This window comes from Schistocerca serialis, chromosome 6 (assembly GCF_023864345.2).
Source record: "Schistocerca serialis cubense isolate TAMUIC-IGC-003099 chromosome 6, iqSchSeri2.2, whole genome shotgun sequence".
NCBI lineage: Eukaryota > Metazoa > Arthropoda > Insecta > Orthoptera > Acrididae > Schistocerca > Schistocerca serialis.
In genome coordinates this window covers 696,206,094-696,219,206 of record NC_064643.1, presented here as the reverse complement: position 1 = coordinate 696,219,206, position 13,113 = coordinate 696,206,094, and the positions used below count along the sequence as shown (strand labels likewise).

Genomic DNA, 13,113 nt, shown 5'->3' with positions numbered 1-13,113 from the left:
GACCCTAATCTGTTCAGGCTAAATAAGCAATAAAGAAAGAAATATACTGAATTATTATTATTATTATTGTTCTTATTATTATCAAGAAGGCTGTCTCATATCTTTGGTATTTGTTGTCCCTATTCAGATGCAATAATATACTGAATATGATTTCTAAATAATCAATTGTTTCGTTAATTGGCACATATTCAAAATCAAAAGATTATGCGTTTTAAGAAAATAGTAAGAAACAGACTGTCATCAACATGTGTGCTGGTATCTGAAACAAAAGTTGTTTAAGGTAGGGATTTTCGTGGAGGAAATTTTATAAATTTCTTTATAATTTCCTAGTGATGCAAAGTAGATATGAAATGTTGTTTTCCGATTCACTTGTAATTATTTCTGAAGACGATTTTTTGTGTGTGTCCAAAATTTAGGAAAAAGTGTCCTAATATTTGTAGTTTGACATCTATCCTGGTAATGCTTAAATTGTTTGTCGACTTGTCCACTGTATGCCGATGGTTTGCAATTTTTATTGGTACTTGTACTAATACCAACTTTGATTTAGGGCAAAACAACTGTACACAGTGGGTTTATTATTGCACAAGTTTGATAATAACATCGTTGGCATGGACTGGCGGAGAATACCGAAAAGTTTGACGTTTGTGGAAATGTGAGGTTTCACGCATGGGTGCCCAAAGCATGTTATCTGGAGGATAAGTTGCAAATGCTGAAGTTGTGTCGGGTATTACTGCGAGCTCCTCATGTGTCACTTAGCTGGAGGAAGACTTGAGAGTAGTAAGCAATTTCTGCCATCCCCAGTAATAGGTTTTCCCCAAAAGTCGTTTGATACGTGTGTAATATTTGTTTAGGTGTTGATAATGTGACGCAAATAGTTCTCGAACTTTGAACTGGAAGTGTTTTGTTGCCCGTGGTTTGTGAGGAATTTAATAGAAGAAATGGATATTGTTTTGTGTTTTACAGTATCATTCGATCGCTGATGGCAATATTTAGGGCCAGGACGCGATCAGAACTCGATGAGAATCCACTCGTATGTTGTTCAACCGAGAACTCGTGGGATATATTACCATGATGTCTTCTACATGGGAGCCAAATGCGACAACGCCTTCAGAACCGATTCAGGAAGAACATATTTGTAAGCTAGTACTGTACTACGAAATCGCAAACTCAAGGTAATAACAATGCATATTCATTATTACATTTCATGCCCAACCTGCGAGGTGGAACACCAATCGTTTGTGTACAAAGAAACCTAATGTTAAATGTAACGCATCTGTTAAGTTATATAACGTCTACATTGTCATACAAAAACGCGTCAGCCAAATCTTTGCTAGTATACTTCGGAAGAATTTTTACAGCAATTCAGTGTTCACTACTCATACTGTTGTATTTTTTGAACTCTTATGTATGTGTATGACGTGATTCAGCACTTTGCCTTCTTATTTGATTTCACAAGCGTGTGGATTATACTATCTCCTGTGAACTTTTGACCATTTCACATCCTTGAATGTCATCTGTAGTTTACTATGACATAGTAGTGTCATCTTTTCTAGTTTCTGCAAACATCAGCGAAACATTCCAGTGAACAAGGAAAATACATGTGGCAGGTTTAGGCCTAACTTTTTTCCTTGTAACAACACAAACAAATAATGTTTGCCTGTCAGGCCCCGTTATTCGCCAGTGTTAATCCTCCTAATAATTATGGTATCATATCATCATCATCACAATTACTAAGTAGTTTTCTCCTTCTGAGACATATGCTGTTGATTTTATGTGGCTTAAAATTTGTTCAGTTTCAATCAATATTCACCTACAGACAAAAATATGGCTCATTGTACCACATTAAAAGTGCAGGCTTTCATGTTCTACAGTTCTTTTGTTTATCCATTATAACTGCCACGTGAGCAATGGAATGAGATGACTGAAACTGTCCTTTGTTAACAAGCCTACATCGTACTTGGGAAAGAAAAGCTTTGTAATGTAATTTCAGTGTTGTATTGCAGTCAATGTGTTAAAGACAGCTGCCATCTTAAGGTAAAAGACCTTCATTGATATATTCTGTGGTACTGTTATGGTTGCATTGTTTATTGTATTATGGCCAGGTAAAATTCAAAATTAACCAGTTATTTAAAAAATTATAATTTTATATGGATGATATAATTTCAGCTATAATAGTGGCTTGTTTGTCCGAAATTTGATTTAATTGCCGTAAAGAACCCAGTTTTTATTATTATTGTGTAGACTTTGTCAGTTTGTGTGAGAAAATGGGAAACAAAACCCTTTTATTCAAATACATACTTCTGCTATTTTCAGAGTACGAATTTGGGATGTCATCATCTTGATGCCAAATTTTATTTTCCTTGTGTTCCTGACATTCCGTTTCAATAGAGCTCGTCTGAAACTTCGGGCAACAAGCAGTCCAATTTTTCTTGCGTTTTATGGACTGGTAAGTATCATGTACCTTTCTAAAAACTGTGTAGGCTACAGTTGTGATAAATCAGCATGTAGAGTGCCATTGCTACAGGTGCGAGCCAGTAAGGAGTTAGAACAAATGTATGGATTTACTACTACCAAAAGTAATTTTCACCCACCTACCAATGAATCTGTCTCTGTGTCAGTAGGTGATGGGACTAAGAATTGAGATTGGTTTTGTCTTGCTTTGCTGCATCTCACTGAACCTCTCAACAGACCATATTAGAAACTGCATATGTTCAGGTGTTAACAATTTTAGCATCTGTGATACACACACACACACACACACACACACACACACACCTGCAAGCTGCCATGTCTAATAATAAATGTTTGAATGTGCGGAATGCCAAGCGTCCTTGCCATTGCATCCATAGTACAGGCAGGTTAAATGAATACACACACATTAGCCAGCTCCCCTCCCCTTAGATAACTGTGCATGGAAATGCCTCAAGGATGAGGGGTAACGTGAAAAATTCTCCTCTGAGCTACACCAGTGTATTTGTATTTCCAATGAATGACCAGTCTCAACACTGCTGACCACAACAGGAAGAGAGTAAATCCCAAAAAGTCAATAGTGTTTTAGGGCGCACAACAACGAGGTTATCAGCGCCCGCCAAAAAGTCGAGGGTATTAAACAGAGATTGGGTTATGTAAAACTGCAAGAATTCATGCTAATGAGAAACAAACTTAATTATCAGTGAAAGAGTACATTTGCTTAAAAAGGGGGGGGGGGGGTCATCACTCAGATTGTTAAGAGGAACCTACTTGCCATGAAGAGAAAGGGAGGCAAAAGTAGGAAACCAGAAATAATACAGCAAAAAGTTTTGTGCCAGTCCCATTTAAAACATGGTATTTGAAGTAAAGATGGATGAGATGAGGAAAATAAGGATATGTTGAAAGGATAATTCACTTATCAGACTGAAAGCGAGAGAAGTGACAGAGGAGAAAGTCTCAGTAAGTAACGTATAAACATAAACTATTGTGCAAATGGCATACAGAGCCTAAAACTATGGATAGAGGGGGTAGATGAAATTGATTTGGTTGTAAAAAGGGCAGTATGTAATTCCTCAGACTACATGACAAAATTAAAGGACCTCTCGTAAAAACAAAAGAAATTTTGTCACATTTTAAAGTTTTAGAGGCACCTTAGTTAGTATTTTGACATTCATGGTTGATAAAGAAGCTGAAATTATTCGCTACGCAGCAAAAGCAGAAATTCTACAAAGGTAGATTGTAAAGTTATGTTAGTTAAATTCTCGAATTGTTGCAAAGATGAATGCATTAATATCTGTCACTTATTTTGAGAAACAGGAGAAATCTCTTGAACTGAACAAGGCCTTAGGGCCCGGTTATATCTGTCAGATTATGTGCAGAATTTGTAGCTGAATTAACCCTATTGTAAACATAAAACACTGTAGGTCACTCGAACAGGTAACTACCCAATAGTTGGAAGAAGGAACTGATCACACCTCTCTACAAGAAGTGTAGCAGGATTGGTCCCTCTCTACAAGAAGTGTAGCACGATTGGTCCCAAAATTAGTGGTGGAATTCAGGCATTCTAGGTAGGGAGAATGCAGTACATTATCTTGCACGAAGAGCCATTGGTAGAAACAGAATGAACTTCAGATGTGCCCCAGGAAAGTATGTGAGGACTCTTACTGTTAGTACTTCAGGTTGATGACTTGGAATATGGTAGTAACCTCGATCATTTTGAAGATGAAGCAGGTATCTGTAATGCATTACAGTCTGAAAAAGGCTGCACGGATATTCACTTGGATCTTGACAAGATTTCAGTGTGGTGTAAAGATTAGAAACTAGTTTTAAGTGTTAATAAATGTAAAATTTTCCTAATACCTAAATGTATCAACTGTTCGTTAGCAGGATTTGGGGAAATTGCATCAGTCTACAAAGGACACTGCCTACAAATACTTGTGACCCATCCCAGAATATTGCTCAAGTGTGCAGAACTCGTACTAAATCAGACTAATGGGAAATTTTAACTTGTGCAGAGACAGACAGCATGAATGGTCAGAGATGGACACCATGAATGGTCACAGGTTTGCATTACTCTCAGGTGTGTGTCGCAGAAAGACCAGGAAACCTGAATTTACATAGATGTCAATTATCCCCAAAAGTCTAATCAGAAAGTTTTGAGAAAGAATTTTAAGTGGTGGGAGTCTGTAACTGTTTCAGCCCCCCACCCCGAATCATTTCTTTAGGGAACCTGAAGGAAAGCTTAGACTAATTAAAACACACACAGGAGCATTTAATGGTAGAATAGGAAGTATGTGCACTTAACAGTGAGTCACGAAGTGTGACTGTATATGTAGAAAGTAAAATAAATAAATAAGCATCACAGTTTTATTAAAATAAGTGCCAATAGTTCAAAGCAAGGTAACTTGTGTTGCAATTCCATTGTCTTTCGTTACTGTTTTTTGAGAGCAGATCTCCCACAAAATTTATTGCTGAGCTACATGTAATCCTGAAGGTGTATTGAAGGAGATAAGTCATTGAGAGAAGAATTTATCACCTGCTCCAAGCCACTTAGTGGACTATGAGTGATATCTCTTATTACCCAGGAAAGAAAGTTGTCCAGTACATAAAAGGTCTCCCTCAGCATTTTGACAATACTAGTGGGTATTAGTTAACATTGAACTCTTAAGGAAACAAGTTGCTGTAGCAGTGAAAGCAGCCTACAGAGAACTCAATGTACAATTCTCTTAGTCTGTGATTTTTCAGTTGAGCCAGAAAACCATGACATTTTAGTGTGAGCAGAGGGACAAGAAGTTGTTGTTAGTAAATACCAGCCATTTGCATCTCTGCACAAGGGAAAGTCATCTGCATCTACATGCATAATCCACAAGCGACCACATAGTGCATGGTGGAGCGTGTGTTGAACCACTGCTGATCAGTTTCCCTTCCAGTTCCACTGACAAATAGAGCAAGGAAAAGCGATTGTCTACATTCCTCCATGTGAGCCGTAATTTCTCATACCTTATCTTCACGGTCATTACGCAAAATGAATGTTGGCAGCAGTAAGATATTTTGCACCCAACTTCACATGCTGATTCTATAAATTTTCTCAGTAGCATTCTTTGGAAAGACCATCACCTTCCCTCCAGAAATTCCAGTTTGAGTTCCTGAAGCATCTCTGTAATACTTGCGTGTTGATGAAACATACCGACAACAAATCTAGCAGCCCACTTCTGAATTGCTTCAGTGTCTTCCCAGTTGGGGATCCCAAATACTCGAACAGTATTCAAGATTGGGTTGCACTAGTGTTCTACATGCGATCTCCTTTACAGGTGAACCACACTGTCCTAAAACTCTCCCAATAAACCGAAGTCGACCGTTTGCCTTCCCCATTATAATCCTTACATGCAAAGCTTAATACTCTTGCAAGAAGGTCCCCAGCTTGCATTTTTATGGACTCGCCATGTGACGATTTTTTATGAAATGTGTTCCGTAGTCTGACTGTATTGATGAACCAGCTAGGTTTTTATACAGTATATCAAATGTATGTGCCTAATATGAGAAGCTACTGCTGTTGGGTACAATCAAAGGAATGCACCCATTACAGTACACAAAAAATAAATTGGTTCCTGGCTGTGCAAGTGGCGCGGCAGGAGGGGGACAAATGTAGTGGTGGAGGTTCCCTTGTAGATGGCTGCTGCTCATTAAGGAGGGTGGAATTCGACAGTTGCAGCCTATGCAAAAATGCATATCTTGCATAAAATTTCAGCTAAATGTGTCTGTAAATGATTATATAAAAATATTGTCAGTATGACCAGTAATTAAACACACACACATATATATATATGTTTAAAGTTAATAGTTTCTCACTAATGTACTGAAAAATAGTCACATTTACAAGGGATCGGCCAAAACAAAATGAGCCTGATCGTGCGCTGCCAGAAGGAAATCGCATATAATGGAAAAAGCCTTTCCTTGCTGTGTGATCCACTGGTGTGTGTGTGTGTGTGTGTGTGTGTGTGTGTGTGTGTGTGTGTGTGTGTGGGCGGGTGGGTGGGTGGTTGTAGGCACACTTGCAGCTACTGACCTGCAGCAGTTAACGCAATATCATATGGTGCTTTCATGCTGCTTTTCCTTACTTTTGATGAAGGCTAGTCATTTTCTGACTAATCACTGTTGTGACACTACTGTGACTGCCTATGTAGGAGACTTTGTCTCTTGGGTCTTACCCCAGCTCTGAACTCTGTTGTAATTACTTCTGCCCTCAATCCATATAGCCAATACATAAAAGGGGCAATTTTTAACTTTTTTTGTCATCAGTCTACTGACTGGTTTGATGCGGCCTGCCACGAATTCCTTTCCTGTGCTAACCTCTTCATCTCAGAGTAGCACTTGCAACCTACATCCTCAATTATTTGCTTGACGTATTCCAATCTCTGTCTTCCTCTACAGTTTTTGCCCTCTACAGCTCCCTCTAGTACCATGGAAGTCATTCCCTCATGTCTTAGCAGATGTCCTATCATCCCGTCCCTTCTCCTTATTAGTGTTTTCCACATATTCCTTTCCTCTCCGATTCTGTGTAGAACCTCCTCATTCCTTAACTTATCAGTCCACCTAATTTTCAACATTAGTCTATAGCACCACATCTCAAATGCTTCGATTCTCTTCTGTTCCAGTTTTCCCACAGTCCATGTTTCACTACCATACAATGCTGTACTCCAGACGTACATCCTCAGAAATTTCTTCTTCAAATTAAGGCCGGTATTCGATATTAGTAGACTTCTCTTGGCCAGAAATGCCTTTTTTGCCATAGCGAGTCTGCTTTTGATGTCCTCCTTTCTCTGTCTGTCATTGGTTATTTTACTGCCTAGATAGCATAATTCCTTAACTTCATTGACTTTGTGACCATCAATCCTGATGTTAAGTTTCTCGCTGTTCTCATTTCTACTACTTCTCATTACCTTCGTCTTTCTCCGATTTACTCTCAAACCGTACTGTGTACTCATTAGACTGTTCATTTCGTTCAGCAGATCATTTAATTCTTCTTCACTTTCACTCAGGATAGCAATGTCATCAGCGAATCGTATCATTGATATCCTTTCACCTTGTATTTTAATTCCACTCCTGAACCTTTCTTTTATTTCCATCATTGCTTCCTCGATGTACAGATTGAAGAGTAACTACTGTGCTAATTACTGCATTCATCCCTGACTCCATAAATCTATCACCTCTCGCCAGTGGTAGGATCTTGGATTGCCATGGTTTGTCGTTTAAATACATGAGAGCGAGGCAGAGCAAAATAACTCACTTGGCATTGGGAATTGTGACGCTCAGTTACTTGACGCCTACCATACCAGAACTGTTCCACATGCTGCAACAATAGGTCTGCAGTGATCCTCCTGGGCTGCTACCATTTGACTTAGTGAGCGGTCCAGGCTAAGTTCCCAGGTGTTGTTAAGGAATGTAAGGTTTAGTTTGCTGCATCTCTAGAGGTTCATTTGGACGGTATAGATGTAACTCCTGTCATAGTAGCTGGAAAATGAAATGTGGGTCCCAGAACATCACACACGGTCTCATAATTCCAAACATCTCACCCTCGTTAGTTTCCACTGGTTATAACAACTAATACCCACCACTACATAATTGTAAAAGAAGTATATCCAGTGTAAATCTGCCTTCTGAAAATATGGTTCCGGTTCTGTCACATATTTTTTGCAAGTATATCCCTCTTATTTTACCCCTGAAGAGTTGCATGCTGCATGTTCTCCTACTTCCCAAAATTTTTCAAGTTTGAAATATGATCACTACCCCACTATGGCGTTGCTGGAGCTCACCCTTGGTCATCATCACATGTTGATCCCCATCTTCTGCTAGTAACAGCATCCCTTCTTCTGCTATTTGCACAAATTTTCCAGTTTCTGCTAACTTCACTGGACAAGCATATATGATGTAAAACCTGAACACTACATGCTTGCCGATTACCTGTACTTTCACCTATACATACTCTGTTGTTATACCCATCATTGCACCATGCTAGAAGAGTGGCAAGCTTTGGCTGCTCCACTCCACTAGTAGCTATAATTGTGGCAATTCTTGCATCTTTCTCAATCCTCTCAAATACTGTTAGAGTTACAGCAAGCTGGGACTTAACTGCCCACGTAGCACTTCGTGGATGACCACTTGTAGATAGTTAACTCCACCCTAGTTTCCCAAATAGTATCACCCAGGAAGTGAAATAGCCTTGTTAAGGCTAGTCTTGCATCCAGTACCTGTATTCAAGCTTGTACTGCTTCCAAATCTCAAGTCAGAATGCTAACCGAGGCCCTGGCATAATCCCAAAGTTCCTTAGTCAGTTTCTGGAGCATGCATGTGTTGTTTAGCATGCCACTCTCCAACTTCATGATCTGCCACTCCACAGGTAATTCACTTGCCTCTGCTAACCACCTTCCAGTCTCTGCCGTTTCGCTTGCTTGCATTACTCAAGTTTCCCATCTTAAAGATATTCTTTAATATTCCACACCATCATCTGTCCATGTTTATACTCTCGTGGATTTGTGTGGAACCACTCAGATTACTTCTGTGTCTCCTCATTTAATCATCCATACGCTTCAAGCAAATTTCAGAACTCCTCAGAGACCAGTCTTACACTCCCTACTAACAGCTAATTGCTGTATTCCAGTAAACACTTCTTTCAACCTCTTAATTTCATTCTGCAACTCCCACACTTTAACCACTAAACCTAATGAACACACATGGCTGGATAACACCACCTCTGGTTGCTCAGAAAACACAACTCCTCCATCCAACTGATGATCCTGCAGCGTCCTCACTCCATCTCCAGTGAAGAGATACAGCACCATCAAAACTAGCATCCTTTTTTAGCCTTTCCCCTGTACAGAAACCTGAGGACAGGGACTGATCTCACCTCATTTCCCCAAAGACACCTGCTGTCTCAGAACAGCATGTCTAAATACCCTTACAATAAAACCTACCCTAACACAACCATATAACAATGTTAATACCCTATAGTATACACAAAAGTCATACCATATATGAATTCTTCGGCCTTAATGCACAACGAGCCTGAGATTTCTGACCCTCTCTCTCATGTTGCTCATCATTCTGCTTCTTCTTTTCATCTGTCTCCTCACTTTTACCTATACCTCTTGTGGAATTGCCTCTGGCACACCCTTGAATGGTCCTAGACACAAAACATGCACAATTTTCATTGTCGGCAGCTTCACATTTACTGTTGATCTGAATACTGGGCAGGATTTAGCAACTTATCACTGACTTACTAATCCTTAATTAAGATACACACCGGGTGGTGAACAGTTATCACAGGTTGGCAAGGTGTACATCAGCACTTAACTGCAGCATTTACTCGTGCAGTTATGGTTGAGTGTAGCAAAACCATTCTGTGCCTTAAAACCATGTGGGTAACAAAACACCATTTTCCTCATCATTCATACAAAAACACAAGGCCATCATAGTACACATTAATACAACATCACTACGCACGCCAGCAGCATTTGCTTTAAAAACCATTCACGTGATAGAAGAGAAACAACAAATAACGCAGTTGGTACTGCCTCTGAAAACTCACTTGGTTCTGTACTGTCACAGTTCACGTTATCAGTCAATACAACCAAGAGTGTTTCTCATGGCACGCTTGGAGTCAACTGCCGATCTTTCACTACAGCAATGAACCAACCACTTAAAATAATAAAAGGCAGCAGGCATACACATTGTTTCGGTGATTTACTTCATTCACCATCACTTGACTGCCTGGCCGAATAGTGTCCTCTTCTTACAAGGAAGCCAATGCTTACTACAAGCAAGCAAGAAAGCAAGCAAGCATCTCCCAACTAGCAATAAAACGTAGATGTTGAAACACTCATGCAGGAACAGAATTCAATTTCCCATCTGTCATCGATTGCTCAGGAGCACACAAACACAGAAAACTATACATAGTCTGAACAATCACCATAAAATGCTTTTAGCCAACAGATCACTTTGACCTATCAGGAAGTGCCCTTATGGCATACCATATCACTCAGCTGTAATCAACAGTGCAATTGAGAGGCTGCCCCCAATGATCTCTACATAAAGTAACCTTACGCGCCAGAAAACAAGCAGCATCAAAATATCAGCAGCCAGTGCTTCAGATAAGCTTCACAATGACAAACATCACAAAAAAAAGAACCTAAAGCCATGTAGGCTGATCTTCAACTCGTAATAACGAGCCATCAGCAACTACAAAACTTTGGCGAACATACTTATGATAATGAAACACCTAGAACAGAACAGACACATTTCTGCAATGATGTGTTAGAACTGGGTAACATTGATGAACAGTCAGTCACAACGACAAGTCTCCGTGTGACTCAGAAATCATAGTCCACAATGCACACTCTGCCACCATGTCAACGTAGGTTCTTGGGCTTGTCCACTGGTCGGAAATGCCCTCTCCCAGATGCCCAAACGTTATTTCCCCTCCTTGGTACACAGGCCACTCCTTGCCATTGTCTGCTGGCACAGAGTGGCACCCTCAGCATTGACACCCAAACCTCCAGATGTAAGACACTCAGTTCGGTACTAGACTTCGTGTGTTAATAGAGTATCAAGAAAAACACCGATTTAATTTGTACTTTGTGCTGTTATCCAGTAGAATATGCATAAATGGTAATTAAAAGTAACACTAGAAGTACACAGTATAGGCAAACCATATCTGGAAGCTCTGAATAAGAAGATCTCTGGTAAATGAGTTGCTAGTGTCAGATTGTTGTGCTAAAGGTCTCGAGTTCAAAACTCACAGATGGTGATTTAACAGGTTACACGTGAAATTGTTATACGGGAGAACATTTTTCTGCCACGTAAAAGACATTTTGGAGTTTGTAGCGATAGTCTTTTGGCTGTCTGCTTTAGTGTCATTAGTTGAAAGTAGCAAACCTATAGCATATGTTTGTGTGGATAACACCACCACACCCATCTGTACAAATGTACTCTACAGGTTTGCTACTTTCAAATAACGAAGCGAAAGCAGACTGCCAAAATAACGTTGCTGTAAACTCTGAAACGTACTTTTACGTGGCAGAAAAATGTTTTCCACAATATTCACGCATAATCTGTTTAAAAAAAAAATAACCATCAGTGGGTTTCGAACTCATGACTTTGGTACAACAATCTGATGCTGAAGCAATTCATCTACCAGAGATCTTTACATTCAGTGCTCACAAGTATAGTTTGGGTAGACTCCATAGTTCTGGTGTTATTTTTAATTACCATTTACACATCCATTGGATGACAGCACACAGCACGAACTAAATTGGTGTTTTGAGTGATACTCTATTGACAAATGCTTGGTACTGATCTGTGTGTCTGACATCTGGAGGTTTGGGTGTGGGTGCTAAAAGTCATTACAGCAGGAGTTCAAATTGCTGTGGCAGACCACCAACCGGCACACAAGAAAGAACAGAGGATCCAGGAATACAATTCTGTTGACTGTCATATGCTAAGGCACGCAAGAGATAAGAATGCCTTCATTCATGGGTATGACGATCAGTCATGCTAACATGACCATTGCAGCCGCCACCCCTACCTTAATGTTCCCCTTCCCCAAAGAGATCGCCCACCAACCTCCTCTCCTGTGGTTCCTGCAGTAGGTTCTTCAGGAGCCACTTGTCACATCCAGGCAGAGAAGCATCCTTCTTTGATGTCTATTCATAATAGGGCACCCTCTTGGGATTCCTCTCCCCATCAAGCCTTTGCAGTAGGTATTCAGGATCATGGATGAGCCCTGCAGCAATTCAAATGACATCCTTTGCCGACCAACCTCACCATTTTCAAGCGAATTCTTGCTAAGGCTCGCTGTTTAATCAAACGCAGTAAGAAGAAATGCTGGGAGTGGTATGTCTCATCCCTGTTTGAAATGTGCCTCTTCATTTCGGGTGGGGGCCTTCATCATGTAACAGCTGTTCCGGGTCTGATCTTTGTATCGATTCAGAACTCATTTTGTGACTGTATCAGTGTCTTCTTCCTATCAAGATACCTTTGTACTACAAAAGTGACAAATCGAAGACTTCCCCTTATGTGTAACTCCCCACCAAACAGAATCCTATAATGAGCTCCTCACTGACTGGGAACTACTTCAGGCTCAGTCTACGACACAGCCCCAGGCTGTGGTTCAGTTCTCTGTCAGATGGTCCAACAACTGAATGTTCCCCGAATGCAACGTCTCTTCAGGGTCTTCAAGTACCTTTGGCTCCAGGATGACTTCCCCTTGCAGTGGTGAGATAGCATAGTTGATGCAGTCTTAATCCAGGCAAGAAGGTCTCTAGATAGTTATCAGCTAATTAGCCCAATTAAAGTACTGTAAAAGTTGCTTGAAAGGACGGTTACTCACAGATTATGCTGGTTTCTCAAATTTTGGGGCCTTTTTCCCCGTCAGTGTTGTTTCAGGAAGGGCAATCCACAACTGACGATGTGCTTAGGTTGGGAACAGTAATCAGGCAGGATTTTTCTAAATGCCAACACTTTGTCGCAGTTCTTTTTGACCTGCATAAGGCATATGACATAGCTTGGTGTCATCACATTTCACTCTCCCTCCATGACTGGGGCTTCCAAGACACACTGCCGACTTTTATTCATCAGTTTTCATCCCAC

At 40.2% G+C, this 13,113-nt stretch overlaps 1 protein-coding gene across 3 annotated transcripts in view; it reads left to right on the top strand.

Annotated features, from left to right (window-relative positions):
• Positions 1-13,113, top strand: part of LOC126483792 (transmembrane protein adipocyte-associated 1 homolog) — a 202,264-nt gene that overhangs the window by 77,664 nt on the left and 111,487 nt on the right. Inside the window, exons 1-3 of one of the 3 annotated variants that reach the window (XM_050106964.1) lie at positions 504-777; positions 964-1,172; positions 2,314-2,446. In XM_050106964.1, the coding sequence (XP_049962921.1) occupies positions 1,033-1,172; positions 2,314-2,446 (273 nt within the window). In that variant the 5' untranslated portion in view covers positions 504-777; positions 964-1,032. Of the gene's footprint in view, positions 1-503; positions 778-963; positions 1,173-2,313; positions 2,447-13,113 lie in introns of those variants that run through there. The other 2 variants (XM_050106961.1, XM_050106963.1) reach the window with 2 other exon arrangements.